The sequence below is a fragment of the Nerophis lumbriciformis genome, linkage group LG13 (assembly GCF_033978685.3).
Source record: "Nerophis lumbriciformis linkage group LG13, RoL_Nlum_v2.1, whole genome shotgun sequence".
Taxonomy (NCBI): Eukaryota; Metazoa; Chordata; class Actinopteri; order Syngnathiformes; family Syngnathidae; genus Nerophis; species Nerophis lumbriciformis.
In genome coordinates this window covers 21,980,825-22,008,356 of record NC_084560.2, presented here as the reverse complement: position 1 = coordinate 22,008,356, position 27,532 = coordinate 21,980,825, and the positions used below count along the sequence as shown (strand labels likewise).

At 38.9% G+C, this 27,532-nt stretch overlaps 1 protein-coding gene across 3 annotated transcripts in view; it reads right to left on the bottom strand.

Annotated features, from left to right (window-relative positions):
- Positions 1–27,532, bottom strand: part of igf2bp2a (insulin-like growth factor 2 mRNA binding protein 2a) — a 143,592-nt gene that overhangs the window by 45,209 nt on the left and 70,851 nt on the right. For all 3 annotated transcript variants that reach the window (XM_061971512.1, XM_061971513.1, XM_061971514.1), the window contains exon 3: positions 61–109. In XM_061971512.1, coding sequence (XP_061827496.1) covers positions 61–109 — 49 coding nt within the window. The remainder of the gene's footprint in view (positions 1–60; positions 110–27,532) is intronic.

The following is a 27,532-nucleotide window of genomic DNA, read 5'->3' as shown; positions in this document are numbered from 1 at the left end:
ACAAAAGAAGCTTGAGTCAACGACCTACATGTTGCAAAAAGCCGTTCACAAACAACTCACCTCCCACTGTAGATGAGGGGGAATGTTCCGGATCTGGATCTTCCGACTCCTGCAGAGATGAGACATACAGATGCGGTGAGTTTAATAGACCTGAAGCATGCAAACATGCACACTCAAGAATCATCACCTCAGTAGCTATTAATAAATCACACTTGTGTCCATCATAAATGAACTATGACAGTTTTTCCCTCCATAAATCCCAAATAACTATTTTACTATAAGTGTCACACACGACTGTGTTCTCATGTTCTCATTTGCCTAAAGTGGGGGAGGCGGTTAGAAGGGCTTCATAAAGCCTCTAAAGTTGTTGCGTTGTTGTTTGAGATTAAGTCTTTCACGGATAGTTACTCCTGTTATGATACAATTCAAATGCGCTTCAGTTACCATGGTTACACTTCACTCATTATCATCCTCGTGGGGTACCTGCATCCTTGCCAGGCTTTAATACTATATCCAGAACACGGCGGAGCTTGTAAAAGTTACAATTTTACATCAAACGTATCACCGTACCATACTTTTCGGACTCCAAGGCCCACTAAAAATTCTCAAAAATCAACATTGCTCCTTGTAACCCGGTACGCTTAAAGTGCATATTAAGTCTGATAAATATTTATTATACACCAAGGGCCTGATCTATTAAAAGTTAGTGTGTATTAAAACACGTGAGAACTTGATAGCCCATGCAAAGCTGATCTACTTGCTTGTGCACAGAGGATTGCATTCCTTAAATGAGTAAAATAAGGCCCACAATTCATTTACAAACCCTGTTTCCATAAGAGTTGGGAAATTGTGTTAGATGTAAATATAAACGGAATACAATGATTTGCAAATCCTTTTCAAGCCATATTCAATTGAATTCACTACAAAGACAAGATATTTGATGTTCAAACTCATAAACTTTTTTTTTTTTTTTGCAAATAATAATTAACTTTGAATTTCATGGCTGCAACACGTGCCAAAGTAGTTGGGAAAGGGCATGTTCACCACTGTGTTACATCACCTTTTCTTTTAACAACACTCAATAAACGATTGGGAACTGAGGAAACTAATTGTTGAAGCTTTGAAAGTGGAATTCTTTCCCATTCTTGTTTTTTGTAGAGCTTCAGTCGTTCAACAGTCCGGGGTCTCCGCTGTCGTATTTTACGCTTCATAATGCGCCACACATTTTCGATAGGAGACAGGTCTGGACTGCAGGCGGACCAAGAAAGTACCCGCACTCTTTTTTTACGAAGCCACGCTGTTGTAACACGTGCTGAATGTGGCTTGGCATTGTCTTGCTGAAATAAGCAGGGGCGTCCATGAAAAAGACGGCGCTTAGATGGCAGCATATGTTGTTCCAAAACCTGTATGTACCTTTCAGCATTAATGGTGCCTTCACAGATGTGTAAGTTACCCATGCCTTGGGCACTAATACCATCACAGATGCTGGCTTTTGAACTTTGCGTCGATAACAGTCTGGATGGTTCGCTTCCCCTTTGGTCCGGATGACACGATGTCGAATATTTCCAAAAACAATTTGAAATGTGGACTCGTCAGACCACAGAACACTTTTCCACTTTGCATGAGTCCATCTTAGATGATCTCGGGCCCAGAGAAGCCGGCGGCGTTTCTGGATGTTGTTGATAAATGGCTTTCGCTTTGCATAGTAGAGCTTTAACTTGCACTTACAGATGTAGCGACAAACTGTATTTAGTGACAGTGGTTTTCTGAAGTGTTCCTGAGCCCATGTGGTGATATCCTTTAGAGATTGATGTCGGTTTTTGATACAGTGCCGTCTGAGGGATCGAAGGTCACGGTCATTCAATGTTGGTTTCCGGCCATGCCGCTTACGTTGAGTGATTTCTCCAGATTCTCTGAACCTTTTGAAGATATTATGGACCGTAGATGTTGAAATCCCTAAATTTCTTGCAATTGCACTTTGAGAAACGTTGTTCTTAAACTGTTTGACTATTTGCTCACGCAGTTGTGGACAAAAGGGTGTACCTCGCCCCATCCTTTCTTGTGAAAGGCTGAGCATTTTTTGGGAAGCTGTTTTTATACCCAATCATTGAATCAAATATGTTGTCTTTGGAGCATATTCAACTGAATATGGGTTGAAAATGATTTGCAAATCACTGTATTCTGTTTATATTTACATCTAACAGAATTTCCCAACTCATATGGAAATGGGGTTTGTAGCATGTCATGAATATGCAGAATAAATGCTGATTATTATGATTTTAAGACATTTCCGAACTGGTCACAGTGGACCAATGGAATTGTTCACATTAAATCAGAGGCACTCACACAATCATTTAGCACAATATGGACTCACTCTCATCAAGACACAATAATGGGGCCCAGCCACAAATGGTCTTCGGTTTTATTTTACAAAAATGTGATTAAAAAGTATATACCTAAAGTAAATTATTCGGTTCTTTTTCTCACAATCCTCTTAATGAGTAGCGCGTGTTAGTAACTGTGACACCTATTTAACATTTAAAAACTGCACTGAAACAGTGGTTGAAAACTAACCAGACAAGCACGCACAATTAGATTATTCACTTGTGTTTATGTTTGTTTTATTTTTTTGTCCATGATCTGTGCTTATGGTATGCTTGTAATATGTGATGTCTTGTGATTTATGTATTATTTTGTATCATGACCTGTTTATTGTATTAACCTGCTTTAGGACAACGGATGAAAATTAGCTATTGTGCGAACTCCGGCATATTTACATTGTTGCTCTATGTTGATGAATATGCATTGTCCTAATTCAAATAAATAAATAAATACAATAAAATAAATAAATAATGAGAGTACTCAAATTTAAAGTCAGTGCCTCACCAGCAATGAACCTCGCCGCACGCCACTGATAGACATGTAGAACCTACGGGCACCATGCAAGGTGCAAGCCTATTTAACAGCAGCAACCCTCTGATTCCATTACAGAGGCGCTAGCTCCTAAATTAAATCAAATAATTGAACAGCAAGACATTTAACACAGAAATAGAAATAAGTGGTTTTCTAAGAAATGTATTGTTTTTTTGTATCTGTAACACAAACTCAAATATTCCCATGAGCACCAAACAACATTGATACATACATTTCGATGTATGGCAGAAATGACAACACCATAGGGACTGATCTCCAAATTAAGCCCAATTGAAACACAATGGAAATGTGGGTGGTTGATGAGCCATGTGTGTGCTTGTTGGTTGTTGCATCTCTGTAGGGCCATTTAGGAATGCAGCTGTTGAAATACACTATATTGTCAAAAGTATTTGGCCACCCATCCAAATGATCAGAATCAGGTGTCCTAACCACTTGGCCCGGCCACAGGTGTATAAAATCAAGCACTTAGGCATGGAGACTGTTTCTACAAACATTTGTGAAAGAATGGGCCGCTCTCAGTGATTTCCAGCGTGGAACTGTCATAGGATGCCACCTGTGCAACAAATCCAGTCGTGAAATTTCCTCGCTCCTAAATATTACAAAGTCAACTGTCGGCTTTATTATAAGAAAATGGAAGAGTTTGGGAACAACAGCAACTCAGCCACCAAGTGGTAGGCCACGTAAACTGACAGAGAGGGGTGAGCGGATGCTGAAGCGCATAGTGCAAAGACTTTCTGCACAGTCAGTTGCTACAGAGCTCCAAACTTCATGTGACCTTCCAATTAGCCCACGTACTGTACGCAGAGAGCTTCATGGAATGGGTTTCCATGGCCGGGCAGCTGCATCTAAGCCATACATCACCAAGTCCAATGCAAAGCGTGGGATGCAGTGGTGTAAAGCACGTCGCCACTGGATTCTAGAGCAGTGGAGACGCCTTCTCTGGAGTGATGAATCACTCTTTTCCATCTGGTAATCTGATGGATGAGTCTGGGTTTGGAGGTTGCCAGGAGAACCGAACATTTCGGACTGCATTGTGCCAAGTGTGAAATTTGGTGGAGGACGAATTATGGTGTGGGGTTGTTTTTCAGGAGTTGGGCTTGGCCCCTTAGTTCCAGTGAAAGGAACTTTGAATGCTCCAGGATACCAAAACATTTTGGACAATTCCATGCTCCCAACCTTGTAGGAACAGTTTGGAGCGGGCCCCTTCCTCTTCCAACATGACTGTGCACCAGTGCACAAAGCAAGGTCCATAAAGACATGGATGACAGAGTCTGGTGTGGATGAACTTGACTGGCCTGCACAGAGTCCTGACCTGAACCCGATAGAACACATTTGGGATGAATTAGAACGGAGACTGAGAGCCAGGCCTTCTCGACCAACATCAGTGTGTGACCTCACCAATGCGCTTTTGGAAAAATGGTGGAAAAGTCCTATAAACACACTCCACAACCTTGTGAACAGCCTTCCCAGAAGAGTTGAAGCTGTAATAGCTGCAAAAGGTGGACCGACATCATATTGAACCCTATGGGTTAGGAATGGGATGGCACTTCAAGTTCATATGTGAGTCAAGGCAGGTGGCCAAATACTTTTGGCAATATATTGTATGTCTGTGGTTTCTTTTTGTTTAATTAATATATTTGTATTATTTCATTTAATTATTTTATCATTATTAATATTACATCTTAATTTTGTGTATTTTAATTGTTGGGTGGGGGCAGCATTTGATGTATTCTAGACTATTCCTGTCCACTGTATGTGTCTAAAAGAACAACCCCACAAATGTTGTAAACACAAAGTTCACAGACAAAAAAAAACAAGGTGCCATTCCTGAGGCAGAGAGCCAACATCTACAAAAATGAGGTTTTAACAAAACAAATCACAGACATCTAAAGACACTAGCAGAGCAACATCAAGTTATGAGGAGAACCAAACATCTGGTTTTACTCGCTAGCATTAGCTCATAGCTAAAGACTGGCATAACTTTGTTTTTCCAAGCCTGGGAATGAAGAAAGTGCGTGTGAAAGGACAGCGCTGAGAGGAAGAAGTGGATGGTATTGAATTAAAACAAGAATCCATCAAAAACTTGAACGAGTGTGTCTCCAACTACTGAAGCAGAACCAGTCTAACGCCAGCCAAGGATATTAAAATAATATTTAAACGGCAGACCTTTATCCATGAAAATATAGGAAGGCTGCGGATGGTGTGTTTGACGGAGAAGCAGCTGGCAGGAGATACTGTAGAAGTGTCTCCAACTACTGAAGCAGAACCAGTCTAACGCCAGCCAAGGATATTAAAATAATATTTCAACGGCAGACCTTTATCCATGAAAATTTGGAAAAGCTGCTGATGGTGTGTTTGATGGAGAATCAGCTAGCGAGAGATACTGTCGAAGTCTACTCTCCAAAGTAAATCCTGCACATTACTTCATATTCCGTTGCATTTTTATACAATATTAATTATTCAAAAATGCGTTTTTTAAAGAAATATGCTAAAATCGTGCTGTTTTTATTTTTTTTATTTTTTTTTTTGTGGTGGGGGTTGATTTGAGATACACGTGTTTTGAGTTAAGAACTCTGTCACAGAACCAATTAAGCTAGTAAGTTGAGGTATTACTGTATTTTAACCTCTTTCGTAACAACAACCACAATATTAAATATATTAAATGAATATATCTCCAAAGAAAACAAGAGTGTTTGATACAACTCTTGTATTGTGCAGTGAGTTATAAAAGAACGCCCAGACAATATCAATAAAATATGAGGCCACCAACTGTGATTTTACGCAACTTTTATGCAAATATAAAAATTAAAGGCCTTGGTTTTGCATGTATAAGGAACATTAAGTGTCAGAGAGGTGTAGTTTACAGGCGTTAAAAAAACACATTTTCATTTATTCCTGGTCATAACTCATGTTTGATATTGCACATTTATATCCTAGAATACACTGCATATCAATTTTGATCAGTTATCAACCAAACATTTCTACATCACTGTTTTGCATTATAAACTCAAGCAAAAAAAAAAAAAAAACAACAACACACTAACCAAAAAGAGTGAAAAAACACAAGTAGCACAATCCATGTATGGGAGTTGATGAAAGAAGCAGATAGAAAAAGAAAACTGCTGAAACTCCTGAAGAGCACTTTGGAGAACAATTAGCAGACATTCCAGGAGCTGAAGTGATGGATGGATTGAAAGTGGGAGAAATTAGTGCCGTCTGCGGTAGGCTCCCAACACATTCCTCCATCTTTTTTTTTTTTTTTTTTCACATCTTTCCTTGCAAGCATGTGTCCATGGAAAAGAGTGCAGGTCGGAGTTTCCGGGAGAAGACGCGAGCTGGCAGCGGGACATGAATGAATGACTCTTTCTGATTGTGCTCCTCAAGGAAAAAAAGAGGGGAGCAAAAAAAAAAAAGGGGGCGAAGACTCACATCGCACAAGATTTTGGGACATTCTATTTTACACCTCATTCATCCAATAACGACATAGAAACTAATTCCAGTTTAACATGTTTGCCAATCTACATTTCTGCCAGCGGGTGCTCGGTGTGTGTGTATTAGTGTTGTCGCGATACCAATATTTTGCTACCGGTACCAAAATATAATATACGTGCACCTACAACTTATTAAATGAAAATATATTTTAAAAATACCGGCAGCTGTAACGTTTAGATCCATCCAACATTTCAGACTTAAACCACAGGTCCATCACCCGACTGGCAAAAACAATAGTCAAGGATATCACTCACCCACTACACTAATACATCATCCCACTACCATCAGGGCGCAGGTACAGAACTATCAAATTCCGGAGAACCCGCCTCAGGAAAAGCCTTATCCCTGCAGCTATAGCCGCCCTTAACAGCAGGCCCGGCCGACCCGTCTGACAAGCCTGTAAATGTGTGTTAGTCTTGTATGATGTCTTTTTGTTATTTTTTTTGTGTGTGATGTGTAATGTCTAGTGTTTAAATGTACGGCAGTGACAATGAATTTCCCCAAGGGGACCAATAAATCTAAATCTAAATCTAAATGAAGGAAAGAAGAAAATGAATGAATGTTTCTAACTGAATACAATTACAAATGCATAAACATTTGTTTTCTTCCCTATTATTTTTTTAATGAATTAACGTTTATGACAACCTTTTTCCAAAACACAATACAGAACAGGGGTAGGGAACCTATGGATCTAGATTAGGGGTCGGCAACCCGCGGCTCTAGAGCCGCATGCGGCTCTTTAGCGTCGCCCTAGTGGCTCTCTGGAGCTTTTTAAAAAATGTATGAAAAATGGAAAAAGATGAGGGGAAAAAAAAATATTTTTTGTTTTAATATGGTTTCTGTAGGAGGACAAACATGACACAAACCTCCCTAATTGTTATAAAGCACACTGTCAGCTTCACGGATTCGAGTATTTGGCGAGCGCCGTTTTGTCCTACTAATTTTGGCGGTCCTTGAACTCACCGTAGTTTGTTTACATTTATAACTTTTCTCCGACTTTCTCGGACGTGTTTTATGCCACTTCTTTTTCTGTCTCATTTTGTCCACCAAACTTTTAAGGTTGTGCGTGACTGCACAAAGGTGAGTTTTGTTGATGTTAATGACTTGTGTGGAGTGCTAATCGGGCATATTTGGTCACTGCATGACTGCAAGCTAATCGATGCTAACATGCTATTTAGGCTAGCTATATGTACATATTGCATCATTATGCCTCATTTGTAGCTATATTTGAGCTCATTTAGTTTCCTTTAAGTCCTCTTAATTCAATTTATATCTCATGACATACTATCTGTATGTAATATGGCTTTTAATTTTTTGCGGCTCTAGACAGATCTGTTTTTGTATTTTTGGTTCAATATGGCTCTTTCAACATTTTGGGTTGCCGACCCCTGCTCTAGATGATTGATGACTGCATCTGGCTGTCAGATAAATCTTAGCCGACATTGCTTAACACGATAAGTAATGAATAATTCCGCTGGTAATCACAGTGTTAAAAATAACGTTCAAATTATAAAACATTCTCATGCATTTTAATCCATCCATCCGTTTTCTATCGCACCTGTTCAAGAAGTCGAATTAATGGTAAAAAGTATTTTACTTATTATTGGTTAGCTTTAGAATAACAATGTTATTAAAAAGAATAAGAGACTTATTATACTCTAAAAATGTTGGTCTTACTTAAAAATGCACGCATTTAGATGTATTCAGTGTTAAAAAATATTATATGGCTCTCACGGAAATACATTTTGAAATATTTGGCTTTCATGGCTCTCTCAGCCAAAAAGGTTCCCGACCCCTGATATATAGAATGTGAGATATAGCAGGATAATGCAGACGGCGTGGCGCAGTGGGAGAGAGGCCGTGCGCAACCCAAGGGTCCCTGGTTCAATCCCCACCTAGTACCAACCTCGTCATGTCCGTTGTGTCCTGAGCAAGACACTTCACCCTTGCTCCTGATGGGTGCTGGTTAGCGCCTTGCATGGCAGCTCCCTCCATCAGTGTGTGAATGTGTGTGTGAATGGGTAAATGTGGAAGTAGTGTCAAAGCGCTTTGAGTACCTTGAAGGTAGAAAAGCGCTATACAAGTACAACCCATTTATCATTTATCATTATCATTTATCATTTGTTTTCACAACGGTTACAAAAAAGTGGAACCCCAAAAATTTACTGTGGAACCCCATTGTTATGACTTGATGGGGTCCACGGGACCCCATTTTGAAAATTCCTAGCGCCAACACTGATATGTATGACGGAGCTGCCTCCTTCTTCACAGCCATTTCTGCACAGCCACCAGTTTACACGTTATCTCTAGACGTGCTAAATACAGCCTGCGTGTGCTAAATAGTCATAGTAGCATTTTCCCCTTGTGAGCGTTCTGATGATCCGCATATATTCTGCATATTAACGAAGACAGGCATGCTAAATGCATTGCGTTCCTTACTTTGCTCGCATAAAAGATGCAATCCTCTATATAGAGAACATAAACCCTTTATTTATTGAATCAAAAATACTGAAATTGCTCGACATAGTGAATTTGCAAACAGCTAAAATTATACACAAAGCAAACTACAACCTGCTGCCCGAGAATAGACAACAATTCTTCTCAACAAAAGAGGAGAAATATAATCTTAGAGAAAAATGTAATTTAAAACATTTGTACGCACGTACAACACTTAAGACCTTAAGTATATCAGTATGTGGAATTAAATGATGGAATGGATTAAGCAAAGAAATCAATCAATGTACTAATATGATCCACTTCAAGAAACTCTTCAAACCTAAATTGTTTACAAAGTACAAAGAAGAAGAACCATGATAAACATTCTGAATTTATTTCATCCATCCATTCATTTTCTAGATAATCTTACTCATCTCACCATATGAAATATAACTTACTTCACCAATTATTATTTATTTATTTATTTATTTTTATTGTGATTACTTATGGAGTATATTGTGAATAAATTGAGAACAGGAAGTGAACAAAAGTTTTAGCAACTGCTATGTAAAGGAAAAAGGGGTAGGAATAAATAAGCTCTGCTTCTTCCTACTCCTTTTCGAACATGTTGAATAGAGAAACTGGAAATGGTGATGTATCATGTTGTATGCATGCATGTATGACGTATCATATTGTATGCATGCATGTGTGATGCATCATGTTGTATGCATGCATGTGTGATGCATCATGTTGTATGCATGCATGTGTGATGTATCATGTTGTATGCATGCATGTGTGATGTATCATGTTGTATGCATGCATGTGTGATGTATCATGTTGTACGCATGCATGTGTGATGCATCATGTTGTATGCATGCATGTGTGATGTATCATGTTGTATGCATGCATGTGTGATGCATCATCTTGTATGCACGCATGTGTGATGTATCATGTTGTATGCACGCATGTGTGATGTATCATGTTGTATGCACGCATGTGTGATGTATCATGTTGTATGCACGCATGTGTGATGTATCATGGTGTATGCATGCATGTGTGATGTATCATGTTGTATGCATGCATGTGTGATGTATCATGGTGTATGCATGCATGTGTGATGTATCATGTTGTATGCATGCATGTGTGATGTATCATGTTGTATGCATGCATGTGTGCTGCATCATGTTGTATGCACGCATGTGTGATGCATCATGTTGTATGCATGCATGTGTTATGTATCATGTTGTATGCATGCATGTGTGATGTATCATGTTGCACGCATGCATGTGTGATGCATCATGTTGTACGCATGCATGTGTGATGCATCATGTTGTATGCACGCATGTGTGATATATCATGTTGTATGCATGCTTGTGTGATGTATCATGTTGTATGCACGCATGTTCCAAATAAACTCAAACTCTAAGATCAGCTAAGATCAAGTTTGCACATGTTTTAATACACGCAAAACTTTAGTAGATCAGGCCCTAATTGTTTATTAATACCTTTTTGGTGCAAAGTAACTAAAGAATAGAAAGGTTGCACGTAAAAGGCTGAAAACATCCCCTTTAAGTGTGCTCAAGCACAGCAAACAAGTTGGAATAGTAGTGTTAGCACCTAACGGGAGACATGTGACCTGACTGCTCCACCAATAGTATAGACCGCTAAAGCAGGTGATCCGTGATCACCAAGGCAACCACAGAGATGATTTGCACTGTTGTTTATTCTGAAACTGTTAGTTTAAGATTTAAGGTCCTATTGTGCCAGTAAGAACATGCTATTCTTAACGTGTCTTGTATTTTACTGGATTAACGTTTTGGAAAAAGTGACACTTCCTTCATCTTTTTAAAGCATGCCTGTGGCTGCACGCTAAGCAGAACGTCCCCGCCTGTGTGTGTGTGTGTGTGCGTGTGTGTGTGTGTGTGTTTGTGTCCTTGTATTTCTACCCTTCTTGAGACATCAACAAGGAAAAGTAGCTTCCATATGAGGAGGTGTGAACAAGTTAGGACATAAATCATGGTCCCAATACGTAAAACCATTGCATCTAATAGAGATTGTCTCATTAGCACCCCTGGTGGTGAAATCTATCAAAATGAGGGTGGTCCCAAATAGGAGGGATTTTTCAAATTGACTGTGTGTCGGTTTTAAAAGTGCTCCCCCTCTGGTCAACATACAGGTAAAAGCCAGTAAATTAGAATATTTTGAAAAACTTGATTTATTTCAGTAATTGCATTCAAAAGTTGTAACTTGTACATTATATTTATTCATTGCACACAGACTGATGCATGCAAATGTTTATTTCATTTAATTTTGATGATTTGAAGTGGCAACAAATGAAAATCCAAAATTCCGTGTGTCACAAAATTAGAATATTACTTAAGGCTAATACAAAAAAGGGATTTTTAGAAATGTTGGCCAACTGAAAAGTATGAAAATGAAAAATATGAACATGTACAATACTCAATACTTGGTTGGAGCTCCTTTTGCCTCAATTACTGCGTTAATGCGGCGTGGCATGGAGTCGATGAGTTTCTGGCACTGCTCAGGTGTTATGAGAGCCCAGGTTGCTCTGATAGTGGCCTTCAACTCTTCTGTGTTTTTGGGTCTGGCATTCTGCATCTTCCTTTTCACAATACCCCACAGATTTTCTATGGGGCTAAGGTCAGGGGAGTTGGCGGGCCAATTTAGAACAGAAATACCATGGTCCGTAAACCAGGCACGGGTAGATTTTGCGCTGTGTGCAGGCGCCAAGTCCTGTTGGAACTTGAAATCTCCATCTCCATAGAGCAGGTCAGCAGCAGGAAGCATGAAGTGCTCTAAAACTTGCTGGTAGACGGCTGCGTTGACCCTGGATCTCAGGAAACAGAGTGGACCGACACCAGCAGATGACATGGCACCCCAAACCATCACCCAACCATGCAAATTTTGCATTTCCTTTGGAAATCGAGGTCCCAGAGTCTGGAGGAAGACAGGAGAGGCACAGGATCCGCGTTGCCTGAAGTCTAGTGTAAAGTTTCCACCATCAGTGATGGTTTGGGGTGCCATGTCATCTGCTGGTGTCGGCCCACTCTGTTTCCTGAGATCCAGGGTCAACGCAGCCGTCTACCAGCAAGTTTTAGAGCACTTCATGCTTCCTGCTGCTGACCTGCTCTATGGAGATGGAGCCTTAAGTAATATTCTAATTTTGTGACACACGGAATTTTGGATTTTCATTTGTTGCCACTTCAAATCATCAAAATTAAATGAAATAAACATTTGAATGCATCAGTCTGTGTGCAATGAATAAATATAATGTACAAGTTACACCTTTTGAATGCAATTACTGAAATAAATCAAGTTTTTCAAAATATTCTAATTTACTGGCTTTTACCTGTATATGTTTTTTTCCTTCTTTATTTTGCATTTTCGGCCGGTGCGACGTATACTCTGGAGCGACTTACACTCTGAAAAATACGGTAATTGACGATGAATCTTATTGATAATGATGCTTATGGATGATGATGATAATGACACTAAACAATAATGATGTTATTACTAATGGCACTTATTGATATTGATGATGACATTGATGATCAATCTTTCTATTCATTATAGTTAGAGTATTGTGGACCAACATCTCTTCCATTAGATGATCTATGCTGTTTTATAATAAAATAATTTTGCTATCAATTTGTGTAAAATATTTCGTGAAATATTACAATATTTGTTAATACTTACATGTGTTTGAAAATTCAGGGAAATCTTCATGAATTAAATTTTTTTTTTCCAAATATACATATCAATCAATAATAGTATTAAATTAGATTTTTTTCAGTTAGAATAACGCAAACCTGATATGATATGCTTACCTAGAAAAGGCCTAAAGCTGCACTTGAGTACAATTAATACAGTAATTGAGTAATAATGTTACTTAAAACTTAAAAGCAAATTAAATGTGAGCTAGCAGCTTGAAAGTCAAATCCCAGAAATAATAGCTGTAGTACAGTTGTACGAGCAGTAGTAGGGTGATACTAAAAGTAAAATAAGTTGTTAGTGTAGCTGTGAAATGTCGTAGAAGTAATATTATCATTTGTAATAGTGTTACCAGCTGCAGTTGCAAAGCCATTATCAGCAGGAGTTGTTGGTATATTAGCACTACTAGTAGTAAATGTATTGCTATTACTTCTACTGCCACTATATGACTATATTGTGTCATATATATATGTATACATTTATGTTTTATTATATGTATATATTCATATATACTGTACTGTATGTATTTATGTATACATGTATGTTTTATTATATGTATATATTCATATATACTGTACTGTATGTATTTATGTATAATATATATGTATACTGGGGTGAGTTTTTCCTTGCCCTTATGTGGGCTTTGTACCGAGGATGTCGTTGTGGCTTGTGCAGCCCTTTGAGACACTTGTGATTTAGGACTATATAAATAAACATTGATTGATTGATTGATTGACATGTTGTGTATGTTTAATTTTCTACTTATTATGTACATATATTTGTATATGTAGTACATGTTTTGTACATTTATACAATAATGTAAACTGAATGAAAATAGGTTGAGAAATGAGCAAGATATGATTTATTTTCAATTTAGATGTGTTACTTTCATTGAGTACTTTGCTGTCCTTAAAAATGGCCAACTCACAGAACTTATTACTATGTGTGTGTTCGGTCAAATCTACCTAGCAACAGCGGTTGGTCCTCACAACGACAGAAGTAAAATATTTTTTTTACTTTGAGTGTTTTGCATTCTGAAGTGAAGTTGCAACTCTCTACTCCCATCTAGTGCTAGATATATTTTTTTCATCCTTCTAGCTATAGTGGAAAGGGGGGTCCTCACAACCTACTGACCAAACGTGGGTCCTCACAAAGTAGGCAAGACATGTATGTGTGTGTGTGTGTGTGTGTGCAGAGAGACCAATGCTACTGTGAGCTGTTTACACACAAGGTGAACCCAGTGCTCCTCCTTTCTCAGCGAGCCAGACGAGAGAAGGATACAAACTGAATGGTCACCTCATGTTTGGTAAATGTGACCGAGCCGCTGCAGCTGTTCAACAGCCGACAAGAAAAAGAGGTAGAAATCCTCTCAATTTGGCCTTTAAGTATAATCTGAGGCTTGAACAGCGGGCGTCGGCGCATGCACAAGCACGAGAGCTTGGCGCTGGAGTTTTGGAGGGGCAGGAAAGAAGGTGGTCACCCATCAACAAGGTGATGCACATCACTGACACAACCACTGTGGAGAATTGACTCTAGTGTTGTCCCCATACCAATATTTTGGTACCGGTACCGGTTCCAAAATGCAATTCGATACATTTCGGTACTTTTCTAAATAAAGGGGACCACGAAAAATGGCATTATTGGCTTTATTTTGGTTTATTTATTTTTTTACATAAGTAGCGTCATCTACAAAGATACAAAGGCTTGGGATTGCGACCTCTAGTGCAGTGTTTTTCAACCTCTTCTGAGCCGAGGCACATTTTTTCATTGAAAAAATCCAGAGGCACACCACCAGCAGAAAACATTAAAAAATGAAACTCAGCAGCCGATATTGACTGTAAAAAGTCGTTCTCCCAATTGTTGGATATGAATTCAAACCATAACCAAGCATGCATCACTGTAGCTCTTGTCTCAAAGTAGGTGTACTGTCACCACCTGTCACATCACGCCGTGACTTATTTTGAGTTTTTTGGTGTTTTCCCGTGTGTAGTGTTTTAGTTCTTGTCTGGCGCTCCTATTTTGGTGTTGATTGTCATGTCATGTACGGATGTACTTTGTGGACGCCTTCTGCTGCTCCACACGCTTGTAAGTCTTTGCTGTCGTTCGGCATTCTGTTTTTGTTTACTTTCCAGCCAGTTCAGTTTTAGTTTTGTTTTGCATAGCCATCCCTAAGCTTCAATGCCTTTTTTTTTTTTTTTTGGTTTAAGCATTGGATACCTTTTTACCTGCACGCTGCCTCACGCTGTCGTCTGCAAATCATGTTCCTGACGTCTACAAAGCAATTAGCTACCTGCTGCCACCTACTGATATGGAAGAGTATTACACGGTTACTCTGCCGAGCTCTTCACAGCAACCCAAAATGTTGAAAGAGCCATATTGGACCAAAAATACAAAAACACATCTGTCTGGAGCCGCAAAAAATTAAAAGCCATATTACATACAGATAGTGTGTCATGAGATATAAATTGAATTAAGAGGACTTAAAGGAAACTAAATTACCTCAAATATAGCTACAAATGAGGCATAATGATGCAATATGTACATATAGCTAGCCTAAATAGCATGTTAGCATCGATTAGCTTGCAGTCATGCAGTGACCAAATATGTCTGATTAGCACTCCAGACAAGTCAATAACATCAACAAAACTCACCTTTCATGCACAACGTTAAAAGTTTGGTGGACAAAATGAGACAGAAAAAGAAGTGGCATAAAACACGTCCTAGAAAGTCGGAGAAAGTTATACATATAAACAAACTACGGTGAGTTCAAGGACCGCCAAAATTAGTAGGACAAAACGGCGCTCGCCAAATACTCGAATCAGAGAAGCATGTTTAATATAAACAGTGTGCTTTGTAACAATTAGGGAGGCTTGTGTCATGTTTGTCCTCCTACAGAAACCATATTAAAACAAAAAATAGATTTTTTTCCCCTCATCTTTTTCCATTTTTCATACATTTTTTAAAAAGCTCCAGAGAGCTAAAGAGCCGCATGCGGCTCTAGCGCCGCGGGTTGCCGACCCCTGGCATAGACAATAATTACTGGTTTGCAAAGAATATTTTTAACCCAATTAGGTGAAATTACATAATTTCCCACGGCACACCAAACAATATCTCACGGTACACTAGTGTGCCGCGGCACAGTGGTTGAAAAACACTGCTCTAGTGGACACATTTAGAACAACAGTTTTTTTCATTCAAAAATGTTGGCTTATTTTTATACTAAGCAAACTCCTCCTGTTCGAGGCCGTAAGTTTGACACCGCTTATCTAGACCAGTGGTCCCCAACCACCGGGCCGCGGCGCGGTACCGGTCCGTGAATCGATTGGTACTTGGCCGCACAAGAAAAAAAAATTAAAAAATAAAATAAAAAAAGTATTATTTATTTTTTATTTTTTATTAAATCAACATAAAAAACACAAGATACACTTGCAATTAATGCACCAACCCAAAAAACCTCCCTCCCCCATTTACACTCATTCACACAAAAGGGTTGTTTCTTTCTGTTATTAATATTCTGGTTCCTACATTATATATCAATATATATCAATACAGTCTGCAAGGGATACAGTCCGTAAGCACACATGATTGTATTTTTTTATGCCAAAAAATACAATTAGTCCGTATAACTAATTTTCAAGCTTTGACCGGTCCGCAGTTACAAAAAGGTTGGGGACCACTGATCTAGACCATTCATTCTCATACTGTGGTACCACTAGTTGTACGCGGGTTCCATTTAGTGGTAATAATGGATAAGATTTATATAGCGCTTTTCTAGACACTCAAAGCGCTTCACAGAGAAGTGAGAACCCATCATTCATGCACACCTGGTGGTGGTAAGCTACTTTCTTAGCTAGATTATTGGTATGCCAAATAATCACTTAATTAAATATTCAAACAGTGTTACTGTTCAAACTGCGTGTATTGTTACAGTGGCCAAAAATTTTAAATATACTTGTTAGTTAAAACCTCTGCCTTGTTTTCAATTAATACTTAGGCCTACTACGCTGCTGTCTTTCAATGTCGGTCATGATGGTGGTACTTGGAGAGCCAGCTTTTTTTTAGAGGTGGTACTTGGTGAAAAAGGTTTGAGAACCACTGATCTAGACCAGTGTTTTTTAACCATTTTTGAGGCAAGGTATATTTTTTCCCATTAAAAAATCCGGAGGCACACCACCAGCAGAAAACGTTGAAAAAAAGGGAACTCCACCAGGTCGTCGTGCCTTATTTTGAGTTTGTTGGTGTTTTCCTGTGTGTAGTGCTTTAGTTCTTGTCTTGCGCTGTTATTTTGGTGGACTTTCCTGTTTTGTTGGTGTTTTCCTGTAGCATTTCCGTGTCTTGCTTTGAGCGCCATTCCCCGCACCTGCTTTGTGTTAGCAAGCAAGGCTATTTACATTGTTGATTGTCACGTCATGTACGGATGTACTTTGTGGACACCGTAAGTTTTGCTGTCGTCCAGCATTCTAGTTTCAAGTTTATTCACAATACCATATTACAAATTACAACAGTAGTGAATATCCATTTAAGGATGGTGGTAAGTTAAAGGGTCCCCCAGATAAGCTAGAAGAAGTTTTTGGCAGGGGGTCCAGAGGTCAGTATATGCATGGAATGCTGAGACATGGTGGCAAGCACAAAAACGCGATATGACAAACACAAAATAGGAGCACAAAAGCAAGCATACACATACATACATACATACATACATACATTAAACCACGCACAATCCAACAGTACTCTACCCCGAAACCACATGTCACAATTCTAATCCTCTAAAGGAGCACTAGCCATTCTCATGAGACATTATAGATAAGTGGTTAATAGGTATGATTTCAGTTTCTTTTTGAAGTTGGAGAATGAATACAGCATCCTGAGGCTCTTATCAAGCCGGTTCCAGATCTTTGGTCCCCTGCATACAACACTTCGAGCAGTACAAGCCAGTAGACGACGTTTACCTGATATCAGGTCAAAGTTACGAGTGTTGTGGGCTTGCTGGGGACGATAGATAGGAACCAAGCTACAGAGCCTGAGATTCATCCTTGTGGATGACTTGATAGGTTCGACAAGCATTGTGATAAATATTGAACTCTGTCAGTCTTAGGAGATGATAATTATGGAATAGATGTCGAGTGGGGGCATTAAACTTGGACCATGTTTCTGTTTACTTTGTAGCCAGTTACATAGCCTTTGCCTTTTCCTTTCCCTTGTGTTAATTTTTGCTTTAAGCATTACATACATTTTGTACGTAATGCAAAAGTTCTGCATATTGGGATCACAACATACCATCCTCGTCTCACCCAACACATTCCGACTTTTACAAAGCAAATACCTGCCGCCACCTACTGACATGGAGTATTACGCGGTTACCCTGCCGAGTTTTATACAGCACAGACACTAAGCAACGGCGCATTATTCGCAGATTATAATTATTGATTTGCAAAAAATATATTTTTTGGACCAATTAGGTGAAGTTGCATGATTTCCCACGGCACACCAGACAATATCTCACGGCACAGTGGTTGAAAAACACCGATCTAGACAATGGATCCTAACAGTACAGGTGTACTTAATTAATATTTTGGTGTCAATGAAGTGGTTTCTGTCAGAATAATTGTATCTCTGCGCTGCTGACCCGTCTCCGCTCGGGATGGTGTCCTGCTGGCCCCACTATGGACTGGACTCTTACTATTATGTTGGATCTACTATGGACTGGACTCTCACAATATTATGTCAGACCCACTCGACATCCATTGCATTCGGTCTCCCCTAGGGGGGGGGGGGGGGGGGTTACCCACATATGCGGTCCTCTCCAAGGTTTCTCATAGTCATTCACATCGACGTCCCACTGGGGTGAGTTTTTCCTTGCCCTTATGTGGGCTCTGTACCAAGGATGTCGTTGTGGCTTGTGCAGCCTTTTGAGACACTTGTGATTTAGGGCTATATAAATAAACATTGATTGATTGATTGATTGATTGATCTAAGTTATCACAAAACTTTATGTGTCAATGAGTTCCCGGCGAGCAGACAAAAGCTGTCTTTAATCCTACCAAGCAGAAGGCTTGTAAAACTCCACTGTGTAGGATGGGAAGCAACATGAAGGTGTTCTGTTTCTTTCATGTATTGTAATCAACAGAAAGATATTGTCTTGACCCAAGAACTACAAAGCGGAGTGGAAGCAGGGCCTGACTCCCCTCAAGGCACCTGTTCTTTGAACTCTTTTACAACCTTTTCGTTGAACTGCTGTAATCAAAGGCGATGGCTGTTTACGACCCCCGTCCCATAGAAACAGCTGTTGCCATGTAATCAGAGAAAGTTCAAATAAAACAGGAAGTGTACAATTTTTTTTGCCAGAGCGTGGTGAGACACTGTACAATACAAGGGTACAGTGTCCAGGCGTCTCTCCTCAATTGAGCCAAATTTAATTCTGTCTGTTTAATTATTTGCTTCTTGTCTTGTTTAATAGATGTCATCAGTGTTTGAACCTGACAGTTTCTGTAAAATATAAGTTAAAGTTAAAGTTAAAGTACCAATGATTGTCACATACACACTAGGTGTAGCGAAATTATTCTCTGCATTTGACCCATCACCCTTGATCACCCCCTGGGAGGTGAGGGGAGCAGTGGGCAGCAGCAGTGGCCGCGCCCGGGAATCAATTTGGTGATTTAACCCCCAATTCCAACCCTTGATGCTGAGTGCCAAGCAGGGAGGTAATGGGTCCCATTTTTAATAGTCTTTGGTATGACTCGGCCGGGGTTTTGAACTCACAACCTACCGATCTCAGGGCGGACACTCTAACCACTAGGCCACTGAGTAGGACTATAGAAGGATTACAAACCACAAAATGGTTACATCTAATGGAAATACCTTTATACAGAAATACAGAATGAATGTAAAAGATTGGCAAAGAAAGAATTGCACTAATGAGGCCTCTGAAAGCCTTGTTTACCTCAAGCGGCCGTCCCGCCCGGTTGTGTGTGGAAAGCCGTCCTGTCAGTGACAGCTCACAGGCTCAGCGGGAGGTTCACTTTGGATGAATGAAGAGACATCCCAAAAAGCCTGTTCGCAGCAGGCGGTCTGACAAAACCTCCACAAACATCACTCCTAATTGTCCTTTATGCAAAAGAACCACCATTTAGTTTTCACAAGCATGCTTCCTTCTAGGCCTGTTTAATTAATCCACCTCATCCATTCTCACATCCCGCTATGAATATATTTGTCGCTTTCTCGTGCACAAACAATTCGAATTGCTGACCTTCAAAAATAAAAAGGTGCTTTTCTTTCCTTTTGTGCATATACTGTATCGAGAGGGGAAAAAAGGCCAATGAAAATCTGTCCAGTAGTGCTGCGCCTCGTGACATCTTACATGACGACTGGCTAGATTTTGGCCTCGTATCAAGAGGGTGAACTTGTGTTATTGCATCTACATCATCATACAGGTAGCCACTGGTCGCGTGTCGGAGGTAAAACAAAAATAAACATGACATTTAAATGCGAGTAAAAACATAAGTGAGGATACCTCATTAGGTACGCCAGCGAAATCGAATAAGATGCAACTAAAAGGATAATCATGCTCAGTTCTGATTAAAGTTAAAGTACCCATGATTGTCACACACACACTAGGTGTGGTGAAATTATTCTCTGCATTTGACCCATCACCCTTGATCACCCCCTGGGAGGTGAAGGGAGCAGCGAGCAGCAGCAGTGGCCGCGCCCGGGAATCATTTTTGGTGATTTAACCCCCAATTCCAAGCCTTGATGCTGAGTGCCAAACAGGGAGGTAATGGGTCCCATTTTTATACTCTTTGGTATGACTCAGCCGGGGTTTGAACTCACAACCTACCGATCTCAGGGCGGACACTCTATGTATGTCCATTAAAGCACAAAAAATATATTAACATTAGTCGCTCCACTCAAGTTCACCAGTTACCATATCTGAGTTAGTGTGTAGAAATATGGGGAAATAACTACAAAAGTGCACTTTATTCATTAACAGTGTTTCAAAAAAGAATAATAGAATAATACATAATGTTGAATATAGAGAAAATGCAAACCCTTTATTCATTGAATCAAAAATACTGAAATTCCACGACATAGTGAATTTGCAAACAGCTAAAATTATACACAAAGCAAACTATAACCTGCTACACAAGAATGTACAACAATTCTTCTCAACAAAAGAGGAGAAATATAATCTTAGAGAAAAATGTAATTTAAAACATTTGCACGCACGTACAACACTTAAGACCTTCAGTTTATCAGTATGTGGAATTAAATTATGAAATGAATTAAGGAAAGAAATCAATCAATGTACTAATATGATCCACTTCAAGAAACTCTTCAAACTTAAAGTGTTTACAAAGTACAAAGAAGAAGAACCGTGATAAACATTCTGAATTTATTTCATCCATCCATTCATTTTCTAGATAATCGTACTCATCTCACCATATAAAATACAACTTACTTTACCAATTATTATTTATTTATTTTTTATTGTTATTACTTATGGAGTATATTGTGAATAAATTGAGAACAGGAAGTGAACAAAAGTTTTAGCAACTGCTATGTAAAGGAAAAGGGTTAGGATTAAATAAGCTCTGCTTCTTCCTACTCCTTTTCGAACATGTTGAATAGAGAAACTGGAAATTGTGACGCATCATGTTGTATGCATGCATGTGTGATGTATCATGTTGTATGCATGCATGTGTGACGTATCATGTTGTATGCATGCATGTGTGATGTATCATGTTGTATGCATGCATGCATGTTCGAAATAAACACAAACTCAACGCGTCTGTTCATTCACTCAAACACAATGTAAACAAATGTCCGTCCATTCAAACAGGAAAAATACTTAAATATTGGTCTGCCCTGCATGAGTATAACGTAATGTCCGTCTGTCCGCTCATACTGTACGCACAATGTAAATATGACAGTTCAATCATATACGCACAATAGAAAGAAATATCTGTCTAATCAAACACAAAAACATTTATATTAGTTTGCCTTGCACACGTACAAAATATGTTTGTCCATTTACATAAATAGTGGGCACTTATTTCTGTCCATTTACAATAACGCCATGTAAATATGTCCGATAGACAGATTCACAGAAACACATATTATAAACAAATATCTGTTTGCCTTGCACATACAATACATAAACATCCATCAATCCACACACGCACACTCTCTCTCTCTCTCTCTCTTGTATTTACCTTCTTGAGACCTCGGAATAATGCCGACCTCTTTAGGACCACCCTTTCTAGATATATAAAGATTTGTATTTACAACATTAATAAAATATACATACAATGTAAATATAAAAAAGCTTGTTGTGAAAAATGAGTTGGAATTTCACAATTTCACAAGAAAAACTTAGAATTTTGGCAGTATTACAATAAAAGTTGTAATTTTACTCAACGCAAGTCAAAATTTTACAGTCGCAATTTTACAGGAAAAGCTTAAAATTTGGGCAATTTTATGAAAAGAGTCAGAATTTTATAAGAAAACTGACATTTTGGCAATATTATAATAACCATCAGAAGTTTACTTGGCAAATTTATGACAAGTCATCATTTCTCAAAAAAAGGTCACTATTTTACAGGAACAACAAAAAATTGGCAATATTGTGATAATAGTCAGAATTTTATATGACAAATACCACCATTTTGCATTAAAAAGTAATACTTTTAGATAAAAAAAAGTAATAATTTTATGAGAAATTATTGCAATATTACAGAAACAGAAAGATTATGAGAAATAGTTCCCAATTTTACAAGAAAAAAGTCGACACATTGTGAGAAAAAGAGTGCTTTTAGTTAGTTTTTTGGGGGAGATTTTTGTTTGTAATTGGTTTTTAATCTTCATTATTTACTTCAAGTTATTACAGTATGTCTCTATATACATATTTATTTTATTTGTTTTATTAATTTTGGCCATACGGGGCGCATTTCAGTTTCTTACACACACTTGTTATTTCATATGTTGACCAGAGGGGGCGCACTTTTAAAACCGACAGTCAATTTGAAAAATCTATCCTTATTGGGACCACCCTCATTTTGATAGATTTCACCACCAGGGGTGCTAATGAGACATTCTCTATTAGATGCAATGGTTTTCCGTATTGGGACCATGATTTATGTCCTAACTTGTTCACACCTCCTCATATGGAAGGTACTTTTCCTTGTTGATGTCTCAAGAAGGGTAGAAATACAAGAACACAGACACACACACACACACACACACACACACACACACAAACAAACGAATAAACAATGTAAATAGGTCGTTCCATTCACAAAAATATAAAGTAAACAAAAGTATGTCCATTTCAATACACATGATGTACTGTATATATGTTTGTCTATTCACATAAGTATAGTAAACCTATGTCTGTCCATTCAAACAGAAAAATGATATACTGTAAATACCGGTTTGCCCTGCACACATATAACATAACTATCCATCTATCCATTCACATACATACAATGTAAATATATCTGTCCATTCAGATAAATATAGTAAACATATGTCTGTCCATTTACATATACACAATGTGAATGTCTTCACATTGGCCTGAACATATGGTAAACAAATGTCTGTCCATTTAAGCACAATAACTTATATCATAACGTAAACATCCTTCTGTCCATTCACATACAAACGATGTGACTATCAGTCTGACTATTCAAATACACAATTGTTCCATTCACATACAGTAATTAAACATGTCTATTGATGTCTGTTCTAATAGACACTTTTTTTCACAATCAATCTCTCCATACACGCACACATAAGCAGTCACAACAATGCTCAATTTGTATTTACAGGACATAAGTGGGCTCCAATTTGGAAACAAGTATCAAGTGTGTCCAATATTGTGGCTCTTGTCTTTAGTCGGACACAACAAAAATTAGTAGAAAAGTGAACTTGATTCATGTCCATCAATAAACACATTTAATATACTAGAGATCGACCCATATGTTTTTTTAGGGCCGATCCAGATACCGGTAGTGCTTAAAGGGGAACTGCGCTTAATTTTTTTTTTTTTTGCCTATCATTCATAATCTTTATGAGAGACAAGACGACAAAATATATATTTTTTTACATTCTAATTTGTAATAATCGGCTCGTTCTAGGTAGATATCAATGGAAGCAAACCATTCTGCTGCTAAATCACTTTAAAAATGTATCCAAACACAGCCAACAATACTTCATTGACGTTCTGTAATCTGTGTAATAACCAAGCTGGAGTGACATTGTTATTGTAAGAGCAAACACTGAGGAACACATCGCCTGCTACGGTATTAGCTGTAAGCTAGCTACGGCAAGCGGTAAGTTAGCTGTTTGTAGTTAGTAGTGTTTGTACTGTAGTGTACAAGGATGTGTTGCATGTATCATAATCAATTTTATAGTGAATTACCCGAATTAGTCTGTTGGGTCAAGCTGGTCGGGAACGTTTCCAGTTGATTTGAGTAAGCACTCCATTTATTTCGGCATAGCTTGGCTCAAAGTTCCACATTTGCAGCTTCAAGTCACGCTGACCTCACTCTCTCAGCTTCCCCCTGCTCCGACGTCTCACGCCCTTCCTTCGTGCTCGCGCAGTTCATCCTCGGTATATTCAGCTTCAAAAAGATAAGGTTGTGAATCCTCATTTGTCCAAAAATAGTCGTCTTTGTTGTCCATTACCAAGCCTGCCATGATTACAACACACTCGCGTTTGTTTCCAGAAGTAGGAACACACATTTGTTGCCAGAATTCAGAAGGCCCTTGCCATGCTATAAATGCGTCAAGGAAAGAAGTTCTGGTATTGCTGAAAAATGATCAAAATACAGTAAATATTGTACATATTACATATTGTTTTGAATGTGTCTGTTACTTCATTATATATACACTTGCAGCTTGTATATAAAATGTTAATGGAGGGTTTTAAAGTTTTATAGGGCTCTGAAGGGTAAAATAGTGACTCACATTAGCCGCATCTTGCAAGTGTTTATCATCTTTAAAATCCCCACCTCCCCCTCAAAAAAAAGAAGACATGCAATGTGTTATTGTCTCTCATAATGATTGTGAATTATAGGCAAAATAAAAAAATAAAAAAGTGCAGTTACCCTTCAAGGATGAAATGTTATTTAAACATTAATAGTATACGTCAGTAAACAGCTAGACAAGGTTTTAAGTTGTTTTCAAACATTGTTTTTAAAGAAATCTCGGACCGGTAGTGACATAATAATGTCGTTAATTTAGCGGCAAACAACATCTGGGGATTACACAAACATCTTTATTATGTGGGTCTAATTCTCCGCGTCACAGGGGCATCAACATTTGCATGACAAAATATGGAAAATCTGCTGGGAAAATATAGGATTTCTCTATGTCACAATAACTCGCTATGTAATCAATTGTATAGCAGTTTATGGATTGAATACATTGTAAGGTTAAATTCGCTTATCTTGGTGCAGTTCTAGAGTGTCCGCCCTGACATCGGTAGGTTGTGAGTTCAACCTGGCCAAGTCATACCAAAGACGATAAAAATGGGACCATTACCTCCCTGCTTGGCACTCAGCATCAAGAGTTGGAATTGGGGGTTGAATCACCAAAAATGATTCCCGGGCGCGGCACCGCTGCTGGCCACTGCTCCCCTCACCTCCCAGGGGGTGAACAAGGGGATGGGTCAAATGCAGAGGACACATTTCACCACACCTAGTGTGTGTGTGACAATTATTGGTACTTTAACTTTAACTTATGAGCAAGAAGAGCGGAAGTGGCAAAGATATGAATAGCAGATTGAACAAAGCAAAGACAGCATTCACAAAATTAAGTTTCACAAAACCAGTGAAGTTGGCACGTTGTGTAAATTGTAAATAAAAACAGAATACAATGATTTGCAAATCCTTTTCAACTTATATTCAATTGAATAGACTGCAAAGACAAGATATTTAATATTCGAACTGAGAAAGTATTTTTTTTTTGCAAATAATATTAACCGAGAATTTAATGGCAGCAACACATTGCAAAAAAGTTGGCACAGGGGCATTTTTACCACTATGTTACATGGCCTTTCCTTTTAACAACACTCAGTAAATATTTGGGAACTGAGGAGACCAATTTTTGAGGCTTTTCAGGTGGAATTATTTCCCATTGTTGCTTGATGTACAGCTTAAGTTGTTCAACAGTCAAGGGTCTATGTTGTGGTATTTTAGGCTTCATAATGCGCCACATATTTTCAATGGGAAACAGGTCTGGACTACAGGCAAGCCACTCTAGTACCCGCACTATTTAACTATGAAGCCACTCTGTTGTAACAAGTGGCTTGGCATTGTCTTGCTGAAATAAGCAGGGGTGTCCATGATAACGTTGCTTGGATGGCAACATATGTTGCTCCAAAACCTGTATGTAACTTTCAGCCTTAATGATGCCTTCACAGATGTATAAGTTACCCATGCCTTGGGCAATAATACACCGTTATACCATCACAGATGCTGGCTTTTGAAATTTAAGCCTTTAACAATCTGGATGGTTATTTTCCTCTTTGGTCTGGAGGACACGACGTCAACAGTTTCCAAAAACAATTTGAAACATGGACTCGTCAGACCACAGAACACTTTTCCACTTTGCATCAGTCCATCTTAGATGAGCTCGGGCCCAGCGAAGCCGGCTGCGTTTCTGGGTGTTGTTGATAAATGACTTTCGCTTTGCATAGTAGAGTTTTAACTTGCACTTACAGATGTAGCGACCAACTGTAGTTATTGACAGTGGTTTTCTGAAGTGTTCCTGAGCCCATGTGGTGATATCCTTTACACACTGATGTCGCTTTTTGATGCAGTACCGCCTGAGGGATGTTGCAGTACCAAAAACAAACATAACGGACCTGGTAAGACAAAAATTGGAATTCCTGGACAAAAAAAATTAAGTTTTGAAAACTAAGCAAAATAATATACCGTGGAAAATTTCAACCATTCCTTAAAAAAAATGCAATTTAGCCCCCAACAACTAACAAGACTTAGAAACATCCTGGTCACAGATGCTCCTTCTTGCCATTTGTTTACAACTGAATGGAACGCTGACGTGGGGGATTCCGACTATTTTGGACTGGTAGTGGTTGATTCACAGCGATCGTTAAGCCACATAATACCTCAATGCTAACGAGGGGAAATTACACTTCAACGACTGTCGTTGGCTTTGACAGTAGGATTGCACGATTGCATCTCAGTTGTTTTTTCTCACTACGATAGGACGGAAACATCCTTGCCCAAGCTCTCCCTCCTGGTGTTGGAGTGTAAATATTTGGGGTTTTGGCACCAGCCGCAAGACTAGATCTCACTAATCTAACTAAGTCCAAGGCCCCGTTTACACTAAGCCGGATAAGGTTATCCAGGGTAAATCCCACCTAACCTTAACCACACGCACACAATGGTCGTTTAAGACCCCTCTCCCCCTCCATCCGCCGGCGCAACGCAACCTAGTACGCATGCGCGGAAAATGCGCACGTCATAGTCACCTCCAGTGTTGCTTTGTGTGCAAGTTCTTATCTTAAATGTAACTTATCTGAACAATATCCAGTGTTGTGGTATTTCAATTAACTGGAATCCAGTGTGCTGTGGGGCCCTATTGTAGTGAATCACACCGGAGCCATCATAAACTAATCAAATCTTTATTGGACTGGTGAAAGTAAACAATGTGATGAAGAATATTTTACGTCAGTCAATCTAGGGATCTAGATATCTGGTCAGGACACTCCTCACTCTTTTGCCTTCACCTTCATTGTTGTTTTTATATACTCTGGACCTAGACGTAGAGTCCGCGACATACATGGCGGACAATAACTGATACAGTCTGCTTTGCCAGTCCAAATGCATTCGATTATTTCCGTAGTCTTCCCTCGACGGCCAGGTAATACAAAGCACTCCCTACCTTTTTTATCACATCCACGGGAGCCCGCATT